This window comes from Oncorhynchus mykiss, chromosome 22 (genome assembly GCF_057628025.1).
Source record: "Oncorhynchus mykiss isolate SJ-2025 chromosome 22, ASM5762802v1, whole genome shotgun sequence".
In the NCBI taxonomy this organism is placed as follows: Eukaryota; Metazoa; Chordata; class Actinopteri; order Salmoniformes; family Salmonidae; genus Oncorhynchus; species Oncorhynchus mykiss.
The window spans coordinates 6,784,273-6,810,531 of NC_143043.1; the positions used below are offsets into that span (position 1 = coordinate 6,784,273).

Below are 26,259 nucleotides of genomic sequence, written 5' to 3' on the forward strand. Positions count from 1 at the left end.
ATCTGTGGAACGTTTTAAGTTCATCGGCGTACACATCATGGACCAACTGAAATGGTCCACTCACACAGACAGCGTGGTGAAGAAGGTGCATCAGTGCCTCTTCAACCTTAGGAGGCTGAAGAAATTTGGCTTGTCACCGAAAACACTCACAAACCTTTACAGATGCACAATTGACAGCATCATGTCGGGTTGTATCACCGCCTGGTATGGCAACTGCTCCGCACCCAACTAAGGCTCTCCAGAGAGTAGTGAGGTCTGCACAACGCATCACCGGGGGCAAACTACCTGCCCTTCAGGACACCTACATCACCCGATGTCACAGGAAGGCCAAAAAGATCATCAAGGACAACAACCACCCGATCCACTGCCTGTTCACCCGCTCTCATCCAGAAGGTGAGGTCAGTACAGGTGCATCATAGCTAGGACCGAGAGACTGAAAAACAGCTTTTATCTCAAGGCCATCAGACTGTTGAACAGCCATCACTAACATTGACTGGCTGCTGCCAACATGCTGATTCAAATCTCAAGCCACTTTAATAATACAAAATTGGATGTAATAAATGTATTACAGTTCAGTCACTTTAAACAATGCCACTTTATATAATGTTTACTGCATCTTGCCTATGCCGCACGGCCATCGCTCATCCATATATTTATATGTACATATTCTTATTCATCCTTTACACGTGTGTGTGTATAAGGTAGTTGTTGTGAAATTGTTAAATTACTGCACGGTCACACATTTCGCTACACTCGCATTAACATCTACTAACCATGTGTATGTGACCAATAAAATTGAATTTGATGGTCCCATTGTTTAGCTAGCTAGATAGATGTCTTTAAAAAAAACTGTCATGTCACTGCAACTGTTGATAGACCCACTAGCTGGTAAACTCGCTCTGGCTATCTACTCTGATTTTAGACCAAGGGTAAGATAGTCTAGCTAGCTTCATTTTCAGATATTACGCGTTTCTAATTTTGACACAGTATTTTCATTTCAAGTTCGTGTACTGTTGGCTTGCTCCCTAACTAATGTTACGTTATGCGTTGGGATTCATTGTCTATCTAGCTAAATTTCTTAACAAAATAATCTTGTTTTAGCGTGCCAGAGTGCAGAATAACTGATGAATTGTTGAACGCTCACCACCTGTTGCATATGTCCGGTGTCGGTAAACATCAACAAAGCGTAATTCAATTGTTGCCAGCAGCACAGTTAGTCACCAATGCTCTGGATAACATGAAAACAGCCTAACCAGCTCTGCTAGGGTGAGTAATATGGTCCGAGTGGGGTGTTCTCTCATTATGTGTCTGGAAGTAGCTAGCCAATGTTAGCCAGGTAGCTTGGGTGCTTGACTGTAGTTGTGAGGTCACAGCTTTCAGATCAACCCTACTTATTGGCCAGAGCGTCCAGTGTGTGCACTCAGAACGCGAAACACTCTGTATTTACGAAAGGACAATCTGACAGCACAGTTGCAGTCACCAAAGCTCTGGATAACATAACCGCCTAACCAGCTCTGCTATGCCGAGTAATGTTCAGTGAGCTGTTCTCTCTCCCTTAGGTGTCTGGAAGTAGCTGGCAAGTTAGTACAGAACGCTCGGCTCAACCCTTAAAGAGATGGGTGGGGCTATGGCTTAAGAGGGTGTGAACAATGCTGAATGGGTGTAGACAATGAAGGGTTCTTCATAGTAGAACCAAAACATTGAAATACGGTTTTCTCAAAAGTGAATTTATAAATTGATCAACTTTCAAAGCAGAATTACTTTCCCATTCATTCCTCAAATGGAGTGTATGATATACCATTTTGTAGTTCTGAGTCTCTACTTTTATCCAATGTAAAAAACAGAATTTCAAATGTTGCTGCATAAGACCGAATCCAGGTGGTGTCACAAATGTGGAAAAAGTAAATGGGTCTGAATACTTTCCGAAGGCACTGTGTTTCTCTTGGGTAAAGTAAGATGTACTGTACTCTACTAGACTGTTCTCTTGGTTGTGTGTTGTAAGCGTACTGTTTTAATAATGTGTGAGTCTCTAGAGAATTGGAGTGGAATGGCCTCTGACATTACCTCATGGCTCTGAGGGGGTTCAAAAAAAAAAGTTCCATTATGTCATCATCACTGCTGTAACACTCTGAGCCTGACCCAGCGTCATTTCAGAATCCTAATTTCAGAATGTATTAACCCGCACTGCCACTTCAGAGGTGAATGATTTCAGACTCGCTCTGAAGTGTTCTCTGATGGAGAGAAAAAATAGGGAGAGAGCGAGACCCTGAAAAACCCTGAAACCATATGTTCCCTCTTTCCTTCCCAGAATGCTGCAGACCTGTCATGACGACGTGTCTAAGTTTGTACACCTCTTGGCCAAACCTGGCTGTAATTACCTGGAACAAGAGGACTTTATTCCATTCCTGCAGGTACAGGAACACCACACACACAGCCATCCGGGGAGAGAGAGTGGGATTCTAGTTTGGGGATAAGTGCTGGGCAGCAGCGTATTACTAGGAAGAGAAGCAAGGGGTGGGTTCTTTGGGGCAGGGCAGGGGGAGAGGGGTATTTTGGGCCAGTGGTAGAGTTAACATGAGGACTTCATTCAGTGGTGTTTCATACTGAACAGAAATATAAACCAATATTTAAGGTGTAGGTCCCATGAGCTGAAATAAGAGATCCCAGAAATGTTCCCTACACACAAAAAGCATAATTCGCTCACATTTTATGCACAAATTTGTTTACATCCCAGTTAGTGAGCATTTCTTCTTTACCACGATAATTCATCCACCTGGCAGGTGTGGCATATTAAGAAGCTTAAACGGCATGGTCATTACACAGGTGGATGTTGCACAACACAATGCCACAGATGTCTCCGGTTTTGAGGAAGCATGCAATTATTATTTTTTTTAACCTTTTTATTTAACTAGGCAAGTCAGTTAAGAACAAATTCTTGTTCAGAACAAACTGCCTTGTTCAGGGGCAGAACGACAGATTTTTACCTTGTCAGCTCGGGGATTCGATCTAGCAACCTTTCGGTTACTGGCCCAACTCTCTAACCACTAGGTTACCTGCCACAATTGGCATACTGACTGCTGGAATGTCCACCACAGCTGTTGCTAGAGAATTTTATGTTAATTTCTCTACCATAAGCTGACTTCAATATCGTTTTAGAGAATTTGGTAGTACGTCCAACCGGCCTCAACACCGCAGATGATATAGAACCAGGCCAGGCCAGGACCTCCACATCCAGCTTCTTCACCTGCAGGATTGTCTGAGACCAGCCAACCGGGCAGCTAGTGAAACTGTGGGTTTGCACAACTAAAGAATTTCTGCATAAACTGTCAGAAACTGCTGCAGGGAAACTAATCTGCGTGCTCGTCGTCTTCATCGTTGTCTTGACTTGACTGCAGTTCCGCATTGGAACCGACTTCAGTGGGCAAATGCTCAGCTTCGATGGCCACTGGCACACTGGAGAAGTGTGCAATTCACGGATGAATCCCAGTTTCAACTGTACCGGGCAGATGGCAGTGTGTGGGCGAACGGTATGCTGATGTCAATGTTGTGAACAGCGTGCCCCATGGTGGCGGTATGGGCAGGCATAAGCTACGGACAACCAACACGATTGCATTTTATTGATGACAATTTGAATGCACATAAATACCTTGACGAGATCCTGAAGCCCATTGCTGTGCCATTCATCCGCCGGCATCACCTCATGTTTAAGCATGATAATGCACGGCTCCATGTTGCAAGAATCTGTACGCAATTCCTGGAAGCTGAAAATGTCCCAGTTCTTCCATAGCCTGCATACTCAGACATAATCACCCATTGAGCATGTTTGGGATGCTCTGTATTAACTTCGGACAGCCATTGAAGAGGAGTGGGACCACATTACACAGGCCACAATCAACAGCTTGATCAATTCTATTCAAAGGACATGTCTCTCTGCATGAGGCAAATGGTGTTCACACTTGATACTGACTGGTTTTCTGATCCACGCCCCTACCTTTTTTAACTATCTGTGACCAAAAGATGCATATCTGTATTCCCAGTCATGTGAAATCCATAGATTAGGGTCTAATGAATTCATTTCAATTGACCGATCTCCTTATATGAACTGTAACTTATAAAATGCAACAATTTTAAAATATTTTACTGTTTGTTCAGTGTAGATTTATCAGAGAAGTAACTGTACCTTGTATTTATTCTATTTATACCCTTTATAACAAATAAATTGTACCAATCACATCCCTGAGTTGAGCATTGCTGTGCTGGCCATTTGTGTAGGGCTGTGCTGTGCTGGCCATTTCCGGGGATAGCCTGTCTGCAAGGGTTTTCTGGCACCTGACAAGTGACCAGGAACCAAAAATCTCAAATTTGAGCTCATTAGAACAAAGGACAGATTTCTAGTGGTCTAATGTGCATTGCTCGTGTTTCTTGGCCCAAGCAAGTCTCTTCTTATTGGTGTCCTTTAGTTGTGGTTTCTTTGCAACAAATCGACCATGAAGGCCTGATTCAGGCAATGGACTGTCGTTTCTCTTTGCTTATTTGAACTGTTCTTGCCATAATATGGACTTGGTCTTTTACCAAATAGGGTTGGTATACAGAAAATAGCTCTATCTTGTCACAACACAGCTGATTGTCTCAAACGCATTAAGGCACACCTGTTAATTGAAATCCAATCCAGATGACTATCTCATCCAGCTGGTTGAGAGAATGCCAAGAGGGTGCAAAGTTGTCAGCAAGGCAAAGAGTGGGTACATTGAAGAATCTCAAATATAAAAGTATTTGATCACTTACCAACCAGTAAGATTTCCGGCTCTCACAGACCTGTTAGTTTTTCTTTAAGAAGCCCTCCTGTTCTCCACTCATTACCTGTATTAGCTGCACCTGTTTGAACTCGTTACCTGTATAGAAGACACCTGTCCACACACTCAATCAAACAGACTCCAAACTCTCCATAAGGGCCAAGACCAGAGAGCTGTGTAAGGACATCAGGGATAAAATTGTAGACCCTCACAAGGCTGGGATGGGCTACAGGACAATAGGCAAGCAGCTTGGTGAGAAGGCAACAACTGTTGGCGCAATTATTAGAAAATGGAAGAAGTTCAAGATGACGGTCAATCACCCTCGGTCTGGGGCTCCATGCAAGATCTCACCTCGTGGGGCATCAATGATCACGAGGAAGGTGAGGGATCATCCCAGAACTACACGGCAGGACCTGGTCAATGACCTGAAGAGAGCTGGGACCACAGTCTCAAAGAAAAACACTACGCCCGTCATGGATTAAAATCCTGCAGCGTACGCAAGATCCCCCTTCTCAAGCCAGCGCATGTCCAGGCCCGTCTGAAGTTTGCCAATGACCATCTGGATGATCCAGAGGAGGAATGGGAAAAGGTCATGTGGTCTGATGAGACAAAAATAGAGCTTTTTGGTCTAAACTCCACTCGCCGTGTTTGGAGGAAGAAGGAGGAGTACAACCCCAAGAACACCATCCCAACCGTGAAGCATGGAGGTGGAAACATCATTCTTTGGGGATGCTCTTCTGCAAAGGGGACAGGACGACTGCACTGTATTGAGGGGAGGATGGATGGGGCCATGTATCGCGAGATCTTGGCAAACAACCTCCTTCCCTCATTAAGAGCATTGAAGATGGGTCGACCCGAAACACACAGCCAGGGCAACTAAGGAGTGGCTCCGTAAGAAGAATCTCAAGGCCCTGGAGTGGCCTAGCCAGTCTCCAGATCTGAACTCAATAGAAAATCTTTGGAGGGAGCTGAAAGTCTGTATTGCCCAGCGACAGCCCCTAGACCTGAAGGATCTGGAGAAGGTCTGTATGGAGGAGTGAGCCAAAATCCATGCTGCAGTGTGTGCAAACCTAGTCAAGAACTACAGGAAACGTATGATCTCTGTAATTGAGAAGTACCAAATATTATGTTCTGCTTTTCTGATGCATCAAATACTTATGTCATGCAATAAAATGCAAATTAATTACTTAAAAATCATACAATGTGATTTTCCGTCTCTCACAGTTGAAGTCTACCTATGATAAAAATTACAGACCTCTACATGCTTTGTAAGTAGGAAACACTGCCGATTTTGCAGGTTATCAAATACTTGTTCTCCCCACTGTACACACACACACACACACACACACACACACACACACACAAAGTAAGAGAAGCTTAGGCGATTTGCCGGAGGCATGTTAAGACACCAACATATATTTCTTTATCCTTGTCAGATACTACTGCGTCTATAGGCGTACAGTACAGAAGGGGGCATTTTCGATCAGAATATGTTTTATATTGTTACATTATATGAGTAACTGGTAGGCTTTAAATATTCTTCCTCACCTCATTCAACTGTCGGAGTCAGTTGGAGTGCCGGTGTGCACTGCCTTCACATCATAGGCCTGCAGTACAGTAGGCTATTAACCACACTGCTCCAAAAGTTTCTAAACTTTATTAAGGTAATATCAAAAGCAAGTCAAGCCATTGTTTCTAGGGAAAATACTAGCAGAATATTATATTGCGGCAAACACAACATTAGATCAAACTTAATTTGGCCAGAGAAAATGGCTCAACAGAATGAAACAAAACATTTGCGAACTGGTTTAAAACTTTACAAAAGTTTTGAACAGGCTATATTGCAGCAATTACCAAGACAGGCTAGTGCCTACCTTACCCAACAAATGAAAGCAATAGGCTAATGATATTTATTTTACAACAGGTCTATATTATAACTTACCTTAAATATGGGCGCACACAATTAAAATGACAGATCTTAGTTAATTTAGCACACACATGTCTCAACAGAATGAAACCTAACATATTTTGAATATTTAAATAACTTGTTTAGATGAATTAAAATGCCTACAATAATGATGTAATAAAAAATGTAAAGTTCCAAAAGCATCCTACCTGAATAGCGAGTTGTACAGTAGCCTGCATTTGTTCTCGCCAACCTTCTTCTCATCTTTGTACACTACAATATTAAAACATTTCCATGCAGAGGACATTCCCCTTGTAAACTTTACACTATAAGCATACTCTCAAACTTTTGTTTTAATTAAATGAGAAAGTCCATCGTAGCAATCAACAATAGCCTCCTCTCTCGCTCTCTCCTCAGCAGCAGATGCATGCATGCAAGAGTGAGAGAATGGTGCAAAAGTGCCAAATCGGAGTGTATGACAGGATCGGCCAAAAATGGTCAATTACTGGCTAACGTAAACCCTGCTGTCTGCCTACCTACCTGGTGGTGTACCGTATCTGCCCCAAATTGGGCTGATTTATATTCATGCTGGCAGAACCGTCTGGGCCGTGACAAAACACCCGTTAGCATACCGGGAGGAGCTGCCTTCTGACACTCACCGTTTAATTTGTATTGCGACGCCGGGGCGAATGGGCTCTGACTGTTGTGATGAATGAAGGAAGGATTGGCGCCGAGTAGATGTGACTGTCCCCGGCAGTTTCCTCACCCTGGTGATTTATGGATTTTTCTATTATTTAATTTCTCACAGGAAGGGTTAAGAGGGAGGAGTGGGCGCACCGCAGTCTGCCTCAAAATAAAGCTATTTTAATTTCACTGCTGCCTTCGCATTTACATCAACGTTTAGTTCCTTTCACCCATCTGACAGAGAGGGGTTAAAAAAACGACAGGGGGCATGAGTGATTTTCATGGCTTGGATAAAAGTACAGTTCATTGGAGATTCAGCTCACCAGTCACCACATGAAAGAATCTGTGTGTGGTGGTCCAGCATGGAGAATATGAGCAGCTATATAACAGAGCAGGCCTCTTCTCCCATTCGTCTCCTATTGTTTCCATGGTCTCAATGTCTCCACGATGTCCCCTACTCATGCCGGCCATTTAAAGGGATAAGAGTCTGTTAGATGCTTTCATACTTCAAAAGTGCAATTCAATTGTCCTCCCAATTTAGATTCTTCCCATTCATCTGCCATTGCGGTCTGCGTATTTCTCCTAATGCATAGCTGGATCTACACAACAGATGGAGCGGCTATAAGGGTGGACGCTGCTTGACATTAGGCCACCTTTTTGAAGTTCCAATACATCTTGAATATGGTGTTTGAGCTAGTCAAGCCCTTTCAACATCTCTCCAACAGGCAGAGCAGAAAATGGTGTCTGTCTTTCTGCTACTAACTCCCCAGAGTCCCCAGAGAGTGATTTGACATACTGTTGTATGTTTGATTGTCTCTCTGGCGCTTGTCTTGTGGCAAGGCCCAGTTAGTCCTCTGGACCTCTCCCCAGCCTTGTTGTAAATGTTATTAACCTCCTGTCTGTGTTGTTCAGGATGTGGTGAACTCTCACGCAGGCCTGGCCTTCCTGAAGGAGGCGTCCGACTTCCACTCACGCTACATCACCACAGTAAGTCATTATACATACCACACCAAAATACATTTTGGCATTTTTTAATCCATACCACTTGGTATGTCTACAGAAGTTAGCGTGTGATGTTGAATGTAATATCAAATGTGTCCTATCGTGACTGACTCTGAAGCCTTTTTGTCATATACAGATTTTTTTCTGTGTCTGTGGATGAGTTGAAGTGATCTTTTGAGTGTTCTGGAGGCTATTAAAGCTGTGTGTTGTCTGCAGGTTGCCCAGAGGATATTCTACAATGTGAACAGGTCATGGTCAGGCAGGATCAGCTGTTCAGAGCTCAGGAAAAGCAGCTTTCTCCAGGTAGGAAGGGAGCTTTGAGGTGGAACTGATCAGTTGTCACATCTACAGTAGTGCTGTGAGTCGGATGAAGATGGGGCCCACCCTCTTGTCGAGTCTACTTCCTCCAATGTTTTTTTTCCCCATCAAGGCAGCTTTTTTCCTCATCACTATATCTGTTAAAAGTGCTAAGTCACCAGTGATTTGATTTGGCTGGTTGGTTGATGAATTGATTGGTCCAACAGAACGTGGCCCTGCTAGAGCAGGAGGAGGACGTGAACCAGCTAACAGAGTTCTTCTCCTACGAACATTTCTACGTCATCTACTGCAAGTTCTGGGAGCTGGACACAGACCATGACCTATACATAGACCAGAGAGACCTGGCCCGACACAACGACCAAGGTACACAGAAACACACACACACGACCTCAACATAGTTAAAAGAGAGCTAAGGTGTATGTCACGTAGCGGGATATAGAGAGTTCAAACTAAATTCTGAAATAAGGATAACCGTTGAGTTGGAAAGCGCTAGCTTCGTGACATACCCCTCTGGTCCGACACAAAGACGAAGGGGTGTGTGTACACACACACGCACACACGCACAGAGAGAGAGAGAGAGGATTACCAAGGCAACCTTAATGTTCAAGTGGAGTCCAAGTGCTTTTGCTCCCACACACCACTCCATATGTTCCTGGTCATGAAGGAAACAGGAAAGGAAGATCAATGGGGCAATAGGCCTAACTCGTCCACCCACCCACCCCCCAAATGAATGTCTTGGTTGAATTGGATGACGCCATGTCTGGCTCCATTTATTAGTCCTGTAGATCTCCCCTACAAGCAGAATCACTGTATTTATTGTATGGAAAAGATAAAGGAGAGGTTAACAGTTACATCATTCACTTTACTTCCCAATGAGCTGGATTTATGATCTGTGACTGGATCACATCTATAACGAAAGACCTTGTACATAGTAACTCGCGTCACATTGTTATCTTGCGTAGTTTGTAAAAAAAAAAAAAACTTTTTTCTCCTGTTTTGTCCAGCTATCTCCCACAAGATGATTGAAAGAATATTTTCTGGGACAGTTACCAGGTAAGAGACATGAACTAATGAATGGCTGTTATGACGTTCCACATCGACTCCTTTCACTGAGTTGAGGTTGGCTTGGGTCCCCTGTGTGTTTTTCCTTAGATAAACATTTCATCTATTATTGTTTAAAGCTCTGTGTTGCTATTTGCTAGAAATAAACAAATATTCCCTGCAAATTAACTTTGATAGAATTGAAGGTGAAGTTGGAGTGGCGTGTTTGAGTGCTGCCCTACCATCTCTCTCGTCACAGGGATAGACGTCTGCGTAAAGACGGCAGGCTGAGCTACGCTGACTTTGTCTGGTTCCTCATCTCCGAAGAAGACAAGAAGACTGACACCAGGTAATACACACAGTAACACCAGTCTCACATTGGAAACAAAATAGTCGCCCACCCCTCTCCATATGGAGTACTGACTTGTTGGTGATACCACTCTATCCTGTGTCTCTATCCTGTCTCTTTCTCCCTCCACAGTATAGAGTACTGGTTCCGGTGTATGGACCTGGATGGGGACGGTGTGTTGTCTATGTACGAGCTGGAGTATTTCTATGAGGAGCAGTGTGTGAAGTTGGAGACCATGGCAATCGAGCCCCTGCCCTTCGAGGACTGTCTCTGTCAGATGCTCGACCTGGTCAAGCCGGAGGTCGAGGGTCAGACACCTAAACGCAAATTATAAAATTGTTTCATCGTGACATGCAGACAATAGATACGTGTTAGTAATGAAGTAAAGAGCTAGCATGCACACACACCAGTACATCACAGAAACTGCTACAAATAGTGATACATTCCTGCGCTGATTGAAAGACGGACTAATCAAAGGGTTCCAACCTCTTTACGTATTTACAATTTATTTGACAGCACCGTCAGAAATGAGAGAAAGAGCTGCATGTAGAGGGACAGACAGATGAGACGGGCCGATTCACAGCCACGTTGCCAGGGGTATTTAGACACCTTACGTTTTCCACATTTTGTAACATTAGTCTCATTCTAAAATGTATTAAATTGTCCCGTCCCCCCCGTCCCCTCTCAATCTACACACAATACCCCATAATGACCAAGGAATAACAGGTTTTTACAAATGTTAGAAGATAAATATTTTTTTTAAATTAAATATCACATTTACATAAGTCTTCAGACCCTTTACTCTGTACTTTGTTTAAGCACCTTTGGCAGCGATTACAGCCTCGAGTCTTCTTGGGTATGACGTTACAAGCTTCGCACACCTGTATTTGGGCAGTTTCTCCCATTCTTCTCTGCAGATCCTCTCAAGCTCGGTCAGGTTGGATGGGGAGAGAAGCTGCACAGCTATTTTCAGGTCTCTCCAAAGATGTTCTATCGGGTTCAAGACCGGGCTGGTTCACTCAAGGACTTTCAGAGACTTGTCCCGAAGCCACTCTTGGCTGTGTGCTTAGGGTAGTTGTCCTGTTGGAAGGTAAACCTTCACTCCAGTCTGAGGTCCAGATTTTTATCAAGGATCTCTCTGTACTTTGCTCCGTTAATCTTTCCCTCGATCCTCACTAGTCTCTCAGTCCCTGCCGCTGAAAAACATCCCCGCAGCATGCTGCCACCACCATCCTTCACCGTAGGGATGGTGCCAGGTTTCCTCCAGATGCGACACTTGGCATTCAGGCCGAAGAGTTCAATATTGTTTTCATCATACCTAAGAATCTTGTTTCTCATGGTCTTAGAGTATTTAGGTGCTGGGCTGCCATGTGCCTTTTTACTGAGGAGTGGCTTCCGTCTGGCCAATCTACGACAAAGTTATTGTTGGAGTGCTGCAGAGATGGTTGTCCTTCTGGAAGGTTCTCCCATCTCCACAGAGGAACTCTGGAGCGCTGTCAGAGTGACCATCAGGTTCTTGGTCATCTCCCTGACTAAGGCCCTTCTCCCCCGATTGCTCGGTTTGGCCGGGCGGCCAGCTCTAGGAAGAGTCTTGGTGGTTCCAAACTTCTTCCATTTAAGAATTATGAAGGCCACTGCGTTCTTGAGGCCCTTCAATGCTGCAGACTTTTTTAGTTCCCTTCCCCAGATCTGTCTCGAAGCTCTTAGGACAATTCCTTCAACCTCCAAAGCTTGGTTTTTGCTCTGACATGCACTTTCAACTGGGACCTTTTTATATAGACAGGTGTGTGCCTTTCCAAATCGTGTCCAATCAATTGAATTTACCACAGGTGGACTCCAAGTTGTAGAAAAATCTCATGGATGATCAATGGAAATAGGATGCACCGGAGCTCAATTTTGAGTCTCATAGCAAAGGGTCTGAATATTTAAGTAAATAAGGTATGTTTTTTACTTGTAATACATTTGCAAAAATGCTAAACCTGTTTTCGCTTCGTCATTATGGGGTATTGTGTGTATACTGAGGATTTTACAATACGGCTGTAATGTAACAATGTGGGAAAAGGGAAGGGGTCTGAATACTTTCCGAATGCACTGTGTGTGGTCCGGAGTTGGTACTCCAGCACACGACTATGAATGCTAGCCTAGTTTGATGTCACAAGAAGCTGTAAGTTCCAGCGCGTAGCATTTTTAGACCGAAGCTTTAGTAATTTTGCTAACACCTTCCCTGACCTGGGTGAAAAACACATACTGTATGCCACAACTAAACTACAACTGAACATGTTTGAGGTGTTTGATTAATTTTGAGAAAAAATAACTACAGTATTGGTTCCAATGTACCAGGTAAACTAAATTAAGCTCAGCTCAGGTATGACATTTATTTGACCTAGTTTTGGAGCACCACTAAATCTTGAAAAGCAGCTGAATTGGGCATAAAAAAAATGAGATTTCTATTCTGCCCAGGAAAGATCACCCTACGGGACCTGAAGCAGTGTAAGTTGTCTCACATCTTCTATGACACCTTCTTCAACATCGAGAAATATCTGGACCACGAGCAGAAAGACCCCTTCTCTGTTGTAAGGGTAACTATTGACTACGACAGGATGTTATTATTGCGCAGGGATGACATATGACCTCAGGGCCTGAGGCCGTGGGGGATGATGGATAATGGAGTTTTGTTGGTTGTCTTTTGTAAGGAGGCTGAGACAGAGGGCCAAGAGATCTCGGACTGGGAAAAATATGCAGCGGAGGAGTACGATATCCTGGTTGCCGAGGAGACTACTACTGATCAGTACAACGACGGGTAAGACGGACGGACTGACTACACTCAACCAGTGTTCTATAGTTTACTGGACAGGTTCGCAGAAAGCCTCTTGTTGATTTAATGACAAATCTCTCATCTGTTTCTGTAGAGGAGAAAGTCAATAGTTGAGTTCAGTTGGTTAGAGGACTGACTGCTGTCCTGAAGGATAATTTGTCCTTTGACCTATTCTGCAGTAGGAAAGCCAGGGTTAGATCATCACTGTAGATGATATGTATGCCAAGTGTTTCTTTGTTATGGCTTGACTTCAGGAGGATTGCGTAGAATGATTATAGGGGGGCCAGTGTGAGGGACCAGGCTGTTAACAGGCAATTGTGTGGTGGTTTTAGGAACACCACAGACTTCTAAAGACAAGCTGGGTAGGATGAGGGAGAGGCTGCTTTGCCTGGCCAGGTAAGAGACCAGGGTGTCTGTCTATCCTCAGGGTGTAGGCTCTCTCACTCCTTCACTCCTCCATGCTCGCTCAGTTCCAATTCCACCCCTAGCCTCTAGGTACATTTCTAAAATGATTGGATAGGTAGTAGTGGGTAGGTACATGGTAAGCACTCTACCGTGTCCTCTGATAAGCTTGGGTGTATTTTTTGCCATAACTACACTCTTTCTACACTGTTCTTTCAACACCTAGGACATAGGGAGGTAGGTAGGGGCTACAGGCTGATGTGGAATTGATAAGGCAGCTGTTTCAAAACCAATCCCTTCCTCAGCACTCTGTGGAACTCTTCACCATCAGTATTTTCCCTCCTGTTGTTGTTGTCCTCACCTGTTCATCTCTTGAATGATGCTCCTCCATGGAGTTGATCCCTGCATATCTACTGTACCACTTTTTGTCCTGTCTCATGTAGATACTTTCCACGTGGCTACCCCTACCCTGGCCAACAGCTCTGCATCCCACCCCACACACACACAGCAATTTGCCCAAGCTTCCCCCACTTCTCCTTCACCCAAATCCAGATATCCTACCTTTCTAAAGTCTTTGAAAGCCAAGATAACAGATCACTGACCATTTCAAATCCCACCGTACCTTCTCCACTATGCAATCTGGATTCCGAGCTGGTCATGAGTGCACCTCAGCCACGCTCAAGGTCCTAAACGATATCATAACCGCCATCTTCATCGACCTGGCCAAGGCTTTTGACTGTCAATCACTGCATTCTTAAATCGGCAGACTCAACAGCCTTGGTTTCTCAAATGATTGCCTCGCCTTGTTTACGGGGGTGCCGTAATTCTCGGGCCGACTCTTTTCTCTGAATATATCAATGATGTTGCTCTTGCTGCTGGTGATTCTCTGATCCACCTCTATGCAGATGACACCATTCTGTATACTTCTGGCCCTTCTTTGGACACTGTGATAACAAACCTCCAGACAATCTTCAATGCCATACAACTCTAACTCCGTGGCCTCCAACTGCAAGTAAAACTAAGTGCCTGCGCCCGCCCGCCCGTCTAGCATCACTACTCTGGACGGTTGACTTAGGTATTTGTAGTTGTCCACATATTCTAACTGTCTGGTTAGACTGTAGACTCTCCTTCCAGACTCACAGTAAGCATCTCCAATCCAAAATTCAATCTAGAATCGACTTCCTATTTCGCAACAAAGCCTCCCTCACTTATGCTGCTAAACGTACCCTTGTAAAATTGACTATCCTACCTATCCTCGACGATGTAATTTACAAAATAGCTTCCAACACTCTACTCAGCAAATTGGATGTAGTCTATCACAGTGCCATCCATTTTGTCCCATGTACTACCCACCATTGCGACCTGTATGCTCTCGTTAGTTGGCCCTCGCTTCATATTCGTTGCCAAACCCACTGTCTCCAGGTCATCTATAAGTCTTTGCTAGGTAAAACCCCGCCTTATCTCAGCTCACTGGTCACCATAGCAACACCCACCCGTAGCACACGCAGGAAAATTTCACTTGTCATCTCCAAAGCCAACACTTCCTTTGGCCGCCTTTCCTTCCAGTTCTCTGCTGCCAATGATGAACGAATTGCAAAAAAATAAAAAAATCACTGAAGCTGGATACTTATAGGTCCCTCACTAACTTTAAGCATCAGCTGTCAGAGCAGCTTACCAATCACTGCACCTGTACACAGCCCATCTGTAAATAGCCCCCCCAACTACCTCATCCCCATATTGTTTTTGCACCCCAATCACGCCAGTGTTAATGCTAAATTGTAATTAATTTGCCACTAAGGCCTATTTATTGCCTTACCTCCCTAATCTTACTACATTTGCACACACTGTATATTGACTGTACGTTTGTTTATCCCATGTGTAACTGTGTTTGTCGCTTTGCTTTATCTTGGCCAGGTCGTAGTTGTAAATAAGAACTTGTTCAACTGGCCTACCTGGTTAAATAAAGGTACAAATGTTGTTTCAATGTTTTGTTTCAATGTTGGAAGAACTTCTCTCTCGCTCATATATTCCCTGTAGGTATGACAATGCTCTGAGTCACATCTCCAGTGAATTGTGTCTGAGGACAGAGGAGAGACATTTCTTTGAGATCCCCAACCCTCACTGCAATCTGGACTTGGATGAGGACGACTTTGAATAACTAGCACTGGGAGACCAACAAAACAGGGAGAAGAAGCGGCTACGGGATACAGGACATTGAGCAGTTGAACGCCAAACCAGAACCACAAACGTTCACACAGTAGTGAGTGACGGTCAAACGGCTAACTCTGAACCAGACACTTGTCAAACTAGGGATGAAAACAAGCGCTACCAAACTACAGGACAAACATCACACGGTTACTTAGTGGAAGCTGGCAGCCACAGGAACAGGAAACGCCCACCAGACTCTAGTCAGAGGGGGAAGTAGCATCTTGATCTGCCAAACGATGCAGGTGCCGTTACCAGCTCTTACCTTTAAGTAGAGGACACTTCAGTCCATGGCCTCAAAACCGCCTCACGTTTTGCCTTTTCTTTCTTTACTCAGTTAAGTGACAAACACATTGTTGCAACAGTGATAAGAAAGGTGCTGCCGTCATCTTAGCAGTGGTGTTAAACATACCTTAATGTTTAAATGCTGGTTCCTACTGGGTCCTGGCTCAACACTTTTTGTTATGTGGTGGCTCGCGAGGCAATTCAGGGGGCCTTGAAGCGTAAAACATTTAGGAGATCCGAGAGACTTTTAGGTGGGTCGATCACAGCATGAAATTTTGGTAACCATTAGACAAGAGCCACTGCAGCACACTTGAATTATTAAGTTCATATCCCACATCAATGACAAACATTGTTTTGTTACTCATTCTTAGGAATTGGCTAATTCAACATTCCAGAGATATGAACCATATTGAGTCGTTTCTGGTCCGATTGCAAAGTAAAAAGGTGGTACGGTCTACCTGCTGGGAGGGGCAGGGTAGTAGAGTGCTTGAGCTCAGTCCAAATGTCTGGCAAGGCACAGACTGTCTAACTGTACAATAGAGTTCATCAGTATAACATATTCTGTGTCATGCTTTTTTTGTGTGTGAGATGGAGTTATAAATTTGAAATAAACTGTAAATATTTGTTTTGTGCTTGCTGTGTTGCAAAATAGGTGGTCAGATGTTTAAATATCTGACAAAGTACTTTAATACAGGAAGTAAAATGTATGTTTTGTTCAATTAAAGAATGAAAAAGATTGTGGCATTTCTTCATGGAAAGAAGCAAGAGCATTTTGTGTGAGTGATATTTATTGATGGTACTATTTCCAATGACAAGTCAATTAAAACAGGTCTGATCAGCTACTATGACCTTTCCAGAGCACACTGTTGTGTAAAAATCTACCATTAGAACAACAAACAAACAGTGGTGTGTTTCAATAACGTAGGTGAGATCTAATCCATAACACAATCACCTAGCTAGGGCACATCTGACCCTAACCTCTTATACACACACAATATGCTTATTTTATCATCAAAATAAAACGCTGGCACCAAAATAGCATTTGCTATTAAGTTGGCATTTTCATGAATATGCTTTTAGTGTAAAAACGAGCCCACTAGCGTTCCCTAAAAGCTGTTGATATAAACAATTGAGTCATTCTTTAGTATCTAGAGGGACTTTTCCCAAGAGCGAAGTGAAATATAACAGCACCAGCAGATACATTGGTTTCAATACAAATAAAAAGAGCTTATATCCATAATGCACCACATAATTGATTCCAGGACAATGGAGGTACTGGGTAATTAGTCTTAACCTACCATTGGTACAGCATCTTCTCTAAGGAAGACTGTCAAATTGTCTACATGGGCTGGAAGCTGTAAAAAATAAACTTTTGTCAAAGAGCCAGTTCTATTTTGACAGTTGGTTTAAATAAGGTTACAGAAAAATACTCCATGTCTCATCTCCTTTCCTACATCTGGATGGGGGAAAGGATACACCATATTATTTTCTTCCTCTTTCAAATCAGAGCCATGAAGGAGAGGAAGCAAGACCGTTGTCCCTTTTTGATAACTAAGATGCGTATAAGGGTGTTTATTCCATCCTTGACCAGACACGACCCCCAGCCACCTGTGTAGATATCAATAGGTATTGGGAGTTATAAGCAATATGGTACTACCACCACATCCTTTCTAATAGGAAAGGTGATAATGTTTGTCATATTGCTCCCATCCATTTCTATATCGACTCATCACATACGCTACTGTTATCGTGTTGCCTAGTTATATTTAAATCGTTACCTCGTACACCTACACATCGACTCGGTACTGGTACCCCAAGTTATCGTTACTCATTGGTGTATTTATTATTATTTCTCTATTTTCTCTCTCCGCATTGTTGGGAAGGTCCCGTAACTAAGCATTTCACTGTTAGTATACACCTTTTGTTTACAAAGCATGTGACTTTTTTCATTTTATTCGATCCATCTTCCAGTTCACAGGTCAACCTCCACAGTGTCCACATCCAATTCCTCGTTAGCGTGGAACGGCTCCTCTGATATCACTATGGTCGGCGGGGGTTCCCTGGCGATGGGACCAAGCTCAACCTCTGGCTTCCTGTCCTCTGGGCTGACCGGGTCAAAGACAAATATAATTAATAGAACCATTATACTCTATGGTAAGAAACCCTGCTTGAATTGCTTTTTATTTTTAATGCATCCCTTCCTGGGGAGGCAGTTACTGATCTGTACATGATTGAAGAAGGAAACACTGCCTTCAATCATTCATTGTAAAACGGAAAGAAATGTATTTGAAAGGAGTAAAAACTTGGCCAGAATTGGGATCAGTTCCATCTCCAATCCACTTAATTCAGGGTTTGTGTTAGGGTTTCTACCTTGTACTGCTGCTGGCCTTATGGAGCCTCCTTACTTTGGTCTCAGTAGAGGTAAGAGCAGACGGGGACCTCATGTCTCCTATCAAAGACAATATACATTGCTCAATCGAATAAATCCTATACAAAGCAGTGCAATCACTCATGGAAGTCATGATCAGAAGGTCCCTGTCTTGACATCATCAAAGTACCTACCATCAGCAGTCGGGCTGTGTCTGACAGAGGGAGAGCGTGAGCGATTGGCTAGAGACGGTTGCTTTAGCGTATCAGAGCTGATGAAGGACACAGCATCTTCCCCCTCAGCCCCAGTAGCCAATAAGGAGGCTCGGTAGTAGATGAGTGGCAGCCAACACTCCTCTCTGTTACTGATGATCTGTTCACTTATGTACCTCTGTAGGTAGGTGTAACTGGAGGGAGAGAGGGACAGGTTTAAGCTAGTCCACTGACATACAAACAGTCTTTAAAAGGTCCATTGCAGCCATTTTTATCTCTGTAGTTACCAGAAATGAGTTAATATTAAGTACCTTACTGTGATTGTTTTGAGTTAATAATGGTCAAAAAGAAACACATAGCTTCTTAGCAAAGAACAATTTCTCAAGCAAAACTTTTGCTAGGATTGTCAGAGTAGTCTGAGTGGGGAGAGAAAGTGAAAACTAGCTGTTAATGACAGAGCAGGTTTGGAACTCTGTCAGACTATTTTGGTGGGATGGAGTTCTGGACTGCCTGGTGACATCACCAGATCTAAAAAGGCATTATTTTCAGTTTCACAGTATTATTCCAGCCCCCGTGTGGAAATATATACAGTACCAGTCAAATGTGGACACCTGCTCATTCAAGGGGTTTTTATTTGTACTATTTTCTACATTGTAGAATAATAGCAAATACATCAAAACTATGAAATAACACATATGGAATCATGTAGTAACCAAAAAATAAGTTGAATCAAAATATATTTTAGATTCTTCAAAGTAGCCACCATTTGCCTTTGACAGCTTTGCACACTTTGCATTCTCTCAACCAGCTTCATGAGGAATGCTTCTCCAATGGTCTTGAAGGAGTTACCACATATGCTGAGCACTTGGCTGCTTTTCCTTCACTCTGCGGTCCAACTCATCCCAAAACATCTCAATTGGCTTGAGGTCGGGTGATTGTGGAGGCCAATGTCATCTGATGCAGCACTGTCCTTCTTGGTCAAATAGCCCTTACGCAGCATGTGTTTTGGGTCATTGGTCCTGTTGAAAAACAAATGATAGCCCCACTAAGCGCAAACCAGATGGGATGGCTTATCGCTGCAGAATGCTGTGTCAGCCATGCTGGTTAAGTGTGCCTTAAATTCTAAAATAAAGCGCCATCACACCACCTCCTCCATGGTTCACGGTGGGAACCACACATGCGGAGATCATCTGTTTACCTACTCTGCATCCAAAAATGTTGAAACATCAGACAGATTTCCACCTGTCTAATGTCCATTGCTTGTGTTTCTTGGCCAAAGCAAGTATTCTTATTGGTTTACTTTGTAGCAATTCAACCATAAACCTGATTCACGTGGTCTCCTCTGAACAGCTGAAGGTGAGATGTGTCTGTTACTTGAACACTATGAATCATTTATTTGGGCTGCAATTTCTGAGGTTGGTAACTCCAATTAACTTATCCTCTGCAGCAGAGGTAACTCTGGGTCTTCCTTTCATGTGGCGGTCCTCATGAGAACCAGTTTCATCAGAGCTTGATTGTTTTTTTGCGACTGCACTTGAAGACACTTTTCAAAGTTCTTGACATTTTGCAGATTGACTGTCGTTTCTTTTGGCTTATTTGTGCTGTTCTTTGGTCTTTTACCAAATAGGGCTATCTTCTGTATACCACCCCTACCTTGTCACAACACAATTGATTGGCTCAAACGCATTAAGAAATTCCACAAATTAACAAGGCACACGTGTTAATTGAAATGCATTCCAGGTAACTAACTCATGAAGGTTGAGAGAATGCCAAAAGTGTACAAAGCTGTCATCAAGGCAAAGGGTGGCTACTTTGAAAAATCTCATATTTTGATTTGTTTAAAACTTTTTTGGTTTCCTCATAATTCCATGTGTTATTTCATAGTTTTGATGTCTTTACTATTAATCTACAATGTAGAAAATATGGAAAAACCCTGGAATGAGTAGGTGTGTCCAAACGTTTGACTGCACTTGGCCTTTAAGCATGTTATACATATACAGAGAAGAGAACACACACTTACACAATCTTTTTGTCTGGTCTGAGGAGCTTGCTGGAGAACTCGCTGAGGATGGTGAGGTAGGAGAGGTATGGAGGAGAGGGCTTCTCTGCTCTCTGGACAAAGCCCTGAAAAACAAACTCTATACCGTCCCTTCACACACACAGAGAGAGGAAAAGTGAATGAATGACACGAGCGCATTGAGCGTAGGAAATGTGCTAAAATTTTTATTATTAGTATAATTCTTCTGAGTATTATTTTAAACAAATGCTCATAGTACTGGTGTGGTGAAATGAGGCCTCGGAAACCATGATGAATAACATTAAAATGGGACGTGAGTGTGCATGTATGCAAGGTTATGAGGGTAGTGTTTACCTACCTATGGATCAGAGTGAGGGACTCTCTGGACTTTGTCTGGTCCCAGCCAAAGGTGAGAGAGAAGCGTCTGGCCAGCTCCTTGATGCTGCTGAATGTTTGGACACCTGAGCTACAGGTGACTCCACTGTCCTGCTCCTGCTTCAGACGCAGGAACAACTGAGGAAAAAGTGACAAGAGACATCACTGATCAACTTGGTCACAGTTTTGTTCAATTCATGTCAGCTGAATCTAACTCAGTGTACTTTACTCAATTTAGTTCAGTTCAGATAAGCTCAGTTAAATCAAATCCAACTAAAATTCGATCAGCTCAATTTAATCAAACTCAGATCTCTCCCTCATTTAGACCTGAATGATATTTGCCATCCATTAGCCAGCCAACTAGAGGACAACACATACCCATATGCTGAGTGAGGCCAAAAAAGAGCATCGCCTACAAGCCAACCCTCCCTCCTCTGTGGGATCTACCATTAGGCCTTAACCAGGCCTTTATTGGATAATATAATATCTAAAACCTGGAGGCCTGGATAGTGCCAAAATGTCACATTTCCCAATTTAATTTATTTCTCAATAATTATTTTGGATACAGATTTAAAATGCATGCAAAATATCCTTCTCCCAATGGATTTCATTTGAGGAAGAAAAATAAATAAAATTATATTCTAACAATTCTGGATTATAACCAAATTATGATAAATGTACTATATTACGTATTGGATCACTAAAAAATCCAACGTTTACATTACTGTGTAGTTTACCAATAAAATGGTCTGATGGTGAAGTGGACATACTCTGTATTCATATCACAAAAGACAGAAATGACCGACCTACAATACATTTTAATACAAAGTTAGCTAAATAAATAATCGCTTGCTACCAGGGAAAGGAAAATATCACCCTGGTTAACTGTTTAGTCATATCCCAGTTGATTTATTTGTACAAAAAAAAAAAAAAAGATTTTATTTGGAACGGTAAGCCAGACAACATTAAACGAGCATATTTATATAATGAATGTGAATTCAGACGGCAGAAATGATTAAATATTAAAGCATTAGACCTCTCACTAAAGGCTTCAGTCATACAAAAGATATACTTACATCCAAACTGGTTCTCTGGCAGATTAGTAAGAATGGCTGACCTAGTGTTTACGAATGGTCTTTTCCCCTTCAGATTACAATCTCTCACTTTCGGTTATTTGAAAATGTAAATGTAAAAAATATAGCTATTTTTAAAACAAGCCATAGAAAGTTGGTTGCAATTTCAGTTTAATCCACCAGAAAAGACAGAAAAATAACAAAGATTATGGTTAAACTCAGATATATATTTTTATCAATTAGCATATATATTTTTTGGAAGAAAGAAAATGCGGTATAATCTTTGTAGATTATAAATAGGACTGGTGGAGGGTGGCTACTTTTAAGAATCTCAAATATAACACTTTTTTGGTTACTACATGATTCCATGTGTGTTATTTCATAGTTTTCATATCATCACTATTATTCCACAATGTAGAAAATGTGTCCAAACTTTTGACTGGCACTGTATGTATACATTTGTTTTTGAGGGGGGGGGGGGGTTGTTGGAATGCGCCATGGAGGGTAAAGGGAAGGTTGAAATATGACGGAATAAAAAGAGGTGAAGGGGTAGAGTCAGAACAACCCTGGCCCACCTGTTGCAGACAGAGCACCAGCGTGCGAGCACTCTCTATCTTATCCATCTGCCGCGTTCTGCTCAGAGTCTCCTTAATGATGTCACCAAAGTTATTATAATACTGCAGAGAGAGAGAGAGCGAGAGAATATCAGTGATGAGGAGACAGTCATGTCAGAGCCTTTCATGTGGCCTCTGCCCCCTCGCCCCCATCACTACAGATAGCTGTATCACTGCGTGTGTGCTTTCTGCTGCTTGTCCCGCTCAGAGAATGTTGATGACCTTACATTCCCTATAATGCTGATGTGCCACACAAAACATAAAACTGGGATATTCATACCTGTGTGAGAATTCTGATACACTGTTGTAATGTACTGCTCCTATAGTGGTGAGGATGAGGGGTCCTATCCAATATAACCCTAAATCTAGGTTTCCGGTGCGGTATTAATGTTCTACCCAAGTAGAAAACATACAGTGTCTTCAGAAAGTAGTCACGACCCTTGACTTTTTCCACATTTAGAATTCCTGGATTCAATTGAGATGTGTTTTGTCACTGGCCTACACACAACACCCCATAATGTCAAAGTGGAATCATGTTTGATTTTTAGAAATTAATTAAATAATAAAAACCTGAAATGTCTCGAGTCAAAAAGTATTCAACCCCTTTATTATGTCAAGCCTAAATAAGTTCAGGAGAAAACACGTGCTTAACAAGTCATATAATAAATTGCATGGGCTCACTCTTTGTGCAATAATAGTGTTTGCCTATTACCTCATCTCTGTACCCCACACATACAGATAATTGTAACAATTTCAAACACAGATTCAACCACAAAGACCAGGGAGGTTTTCAAAAGCCTTGCAAAGGACACCTATTGGTAGATGAGTAAAAACAAAAAAAACGGAATATCTCTTTGAGCAATCAATACACCCAGCCACCTTTCAACAGGACAATAACCTGAAGGACAAGGCTAAAATCTACACTGGAGTTGATTACAAAGAAGAGTGATTGTTTCTGATTCACTTAAATCTGCGGTAAGACTTGAATTGTTGTCTAGCAATGATCAACAACCAATTTGACAGAGAGTTAAGAATTTGGAAAATGATGGGGAAATATTGTACAACCCAGGTATACAAAGCTCACAGGGGATTTTTGCATTGACTCAGGGGTGTGAATACTTATGTAAATTAGCTATTTCAGTATTTAATTTTCAATAAATGTGCAAAAATGTCTAAACATTTTCTACTTCATCATTATGGGGTATTGTGTGTAGATGGGTGAGAAAAAAATGATTTTTAATCAGTTTTGAATTCAGGTTGTAACAACAACATGGGGAATAAGTCAAGGGATCTGAATACTTTCCGAATACACTGTATATATATATATATATATATATATATATATATATCCCTTGAAATATGTATATTGTATGCAGAAATCACTTTGTGATCGTAGCATTACCTTCATGTAATGCTTAAAGAGATCAGCAGCCATACTCATCTCCAGCACCCCGTGTACTATGAGTTTACAGAAGCCTGCCAATAAGCTCCTACGTCTGTGGAGCTCCTCCAACCTCCCCTCACCAGACTCTACATCACTACCTGAGAGAGATGCAGAACGAGTAAGGGGAAGAAAAAGGATGAACGAGAGGAAAAGCAAAAAAAAGAGAAGAAAGAAAGCGGGGAATGAGAGACAGATGAGAGGGAAAGAGTGGTTTAGTTAGTTTCAGGACAACGGGTTTAACAGGTGGAAATAAGTGGCAACATGCAACTATAGTTATGACACCATGTGGGTTCAATCTTTCACAGAGCCAATAAAAAACGCTCGCAGAGGTGAACCAAAGTTAATGCTATTTTCTCACGGAAAAACATTGCCCTTATTTCATAACTTAATGCTTTTGCCCCGAGACTGATCTCCAATCCACCACCTAATAGAAAACAGTGTCTATACTATAACGGCCACAAAGTAAATCAAATAACACAATAGATCTTTATTACATGTTTCAAACCAATAGCCCCATATTGCATTTGTTTGAACATATGAGAAATCCCTTCCTGTGCGCTTATTGACTTATCTGGACTATCCGTGTGAGGACGCAATATGTTTCCCATGAGAAAAGCTGTCATCAAGTACCATTGATTATGAATGCCTCCTCTTGACCATCAATACTCAATACACAGTAAATGGCCCACACAAAAATACATTCTCGGAGAATAAAGCAGTGCATGCGTTTTCTATCGATCCCGTTTCCTTTTTGTTTAAATATAGACATTTTTTTTTTTTCAAAAGAACTTTTCCCACTGTGGAATCTGTAAAAAATATATCCAAAAGCTTTACAAAGCATCCATAGACACGTCACCTAACAAATACTTGGACTAATCTCTTGGACTAATGTATAATGAGTCTGTGGCACTGGGTGTGTATTACTGGCTTTCCTGCACGATTTGAAGTCAACTGTTAGGTCAGGTTTGAGGAGTAGAATATGAAGTGATTTATAGCCTAGGAGCACCTCTGTGTAGATCCATTTAGCTACGACTGCGGCTGTGAATTTAATATCTGAATGTATTATCATGATTAACTTGTAACAGAAACAGGGAGTGAACTGTAAACCTGTGACATACTGTACATCTGTACCATCCTACAGTCTGACAAAGAAAAACAGTGCCATCTGCTGGGGAAAGGTACAAGTGTGTAAGACACACAGGACGAAACAAAGAGACAGAGGTGCTATTTTCTCTAGCCTCATCTTGTCTTACGAATATAATTGTCATCATTATTGCACTCTAACCTGCCTTAGTACATTCCTGCAAACTTTGGACAAACTCCTACTGATTTCCAGTCAAGTTTGGGGACCTGGGGGAGAAGGGGTGAGCAAGTCAGGTAGAGGTATGGTAAGAGGGGGTTGCATTAAGCTCGCTCGCCCTCTCTAATAGAGTATCTACAGTATTCAGAAGTAGAGTTGTCAATGGTCTCACCCCTGCTATGGCTGTCGTACTCTGCTCCAGTGAAGACGTGCTCCAGAATGAACGCAAGCAGCGCCCTCTGAAGTTTCGGGTCGGGAGTGTAGAGCAGGGGGCCGTAAGACGAGGGATCCCACACTTGCAACTGGTAGTTGTGGGCCGTCAAGACATCACACAGAGACAGGAATGCCTGGGGGGGGGGGGGTGAGAAAGTGGGAGAGGGATGGAGAAAAATAATAAAAAGGAGACAGGAACAAGACAACGTATTAGTTTGTTTCACAGTAAAGAGAGAAGTAGCCAACATTCAGAGAACTATATATATATATTTTTTTTAAACTGACTTGTGGCATGGTTGTCAGAAGTGTTTCTGCTTTAGTAGTTGTCATGATGAATACTAGCTCACGCTAGTTGTGCCCTTCACAGAGAGTGCAGATGAACCACTCAGTGTCAGTGAGGTTATCATACACAGAGATACTGTAGATGGAAAGGCCTGAGCGGTTGAGGACACAATCAATCACATGACCAGTGAGGTAGAACCAATGGTATGTCCCATGGTGTAAGCAGCACATTGTCACATATGCTGGAGCCACCGAAAGGCAGAAACAGAGGAAATAATCATATAAATACTGTTTGTTCTTTAAAAAGGTCTAATAAAATCACATTTTGACTATAGTACATTTTTACTCATGGGAAGAGATTGCTGATAGTTTATTAGTTTCACTAATTATCAGAATGAGGTATTGGGGTGGCGGTGTAACAAAATCACTAAGATGTAAACGATAACAGAGTCACTAGGACAGTGGAATAACAAAGTTCATAGTTCACTAGTCAATACTGATGCACAACATACAGTACGGGTCCATTTAGACAAAATAACATGGAGGCTAGCAGTCCTGTGT

The 26,259-nt window shown here is 42.4% G+C and overlaps 2 protein-coding genes across 18 annotated transcripts in view; one reads left to right on the forward strand and one right to left on the reverse strand.

Annotated features, from left to right (window-relative positions):
• The window catches only part of ppp2r3b (protein phosphatase 2, regulatory subunit B'', beta), a 62,878-nt gene extending 46,344 nt beyond the window's left edge, over positions 1 to 16,534 (forward strand). For 3 of the 12 annotated variants that reach the window (XM_021578654.3, XM_090215181.1, XM_090215185.1), the window contains 11 exons: positions 2,309 to 2,411; positions 8,296 to 8,370; positions 8,602 to 8,688; positions 8,910 to 9,066; positions 9,708 to 9,756; positions 10,004 to 10,093; positions 10,226 to 10,401; positions 12,554 to 12,672; positions 12,787 to 12,893; positions 13,241 to 13,304; positions 15,348 to 16,534. In XM_021578654.3, coding sequence (XP_021434329.2) covers positions 2,309 to 2,411; positions 8,296 to 8,370; positions 8,602 to 8,688; positions 8,910 to 9,066; positions 9,708 to 9,756; positions 10,004 to 10,093; positions 10,226 to 10,401; positions 12,554 to 12,672; positions 12,787 to 12,893; positions 13,241 to 13,259 — 982 coding nt within the window. In that variant the 3' untranslated portion in view covers positions 13,260 to 13,304; positions 15,348 to 16,534. The remainder of the gene's footprint in view (positions 1 to 2,308; positions 2,412 to 8,295; positions 8,371 to 8,601; positions 8,689 to 8,909; positions 9,067 to 9,707; positions 9,757 to 10,003; positions 10,094 to 10,225; positions 10,402 to 12,553; positions 12,673 to 12,786; positions 12,894 to 13,240; positions 13,305 to 15,347) is intronic. The other 9 variants (XM_021578655.3, XM_090215182.1, XM_090215186.1 and 6 more) reach the window with 3 other exon arrangements.
• A 36-nt stretch (positions 16,535 to 16,570) lies between these two features.
• Positions 16,571 to 26,259, reverse strand: part of si:ch211-269e2.1 (cohesin subunit SA-2) — a 42,967-nt gene continuing 33,278 nt past the window's right edge. For all 6 annotated transcript variants that reach the window (XM_021578651.3, XM_021578649.3, XM_090215178.1 and 3 more), the window contains 8 exons: positions 25,376 to 25,550; positions 23,862 to 24,001; positions 22,421 to 22,522; positions 20,756 to 20,910; positions 20,401 to 20,529; positions 18,363 to 18,574; positions 18,171 to 18,249; positions 16,571 to 17,905 (listed from right to left, as the gene is read on the reverse strand). In XM_021578651.3, coding sequence (XP_021434326.3) covers positions 17,773 to 17,905; positions 18,171 to 18,249; positions 18,363 to 18,574; positions 20,401 to 20,529; positions 20,756 to 20,910; positions 22,421 to 22,522; positions 23,862 to 24,001; positions 25,376 to 25,550 — 1,125 coding nt within the window. In that variant the 3' untranslated portion in view covers positions 16,571 to 17,772. The remainder of the gene's footprint in view (positions 17,906 to 18,170; positions 18,250 to 18,362; positions 18,575 to 20,400; positions 20,530 to 20,755; positions 20,911 to 22,420; positions 22,523 to 23,861; positions 24,002 to 25,375; positions 25,551 to 26,259) is intronic.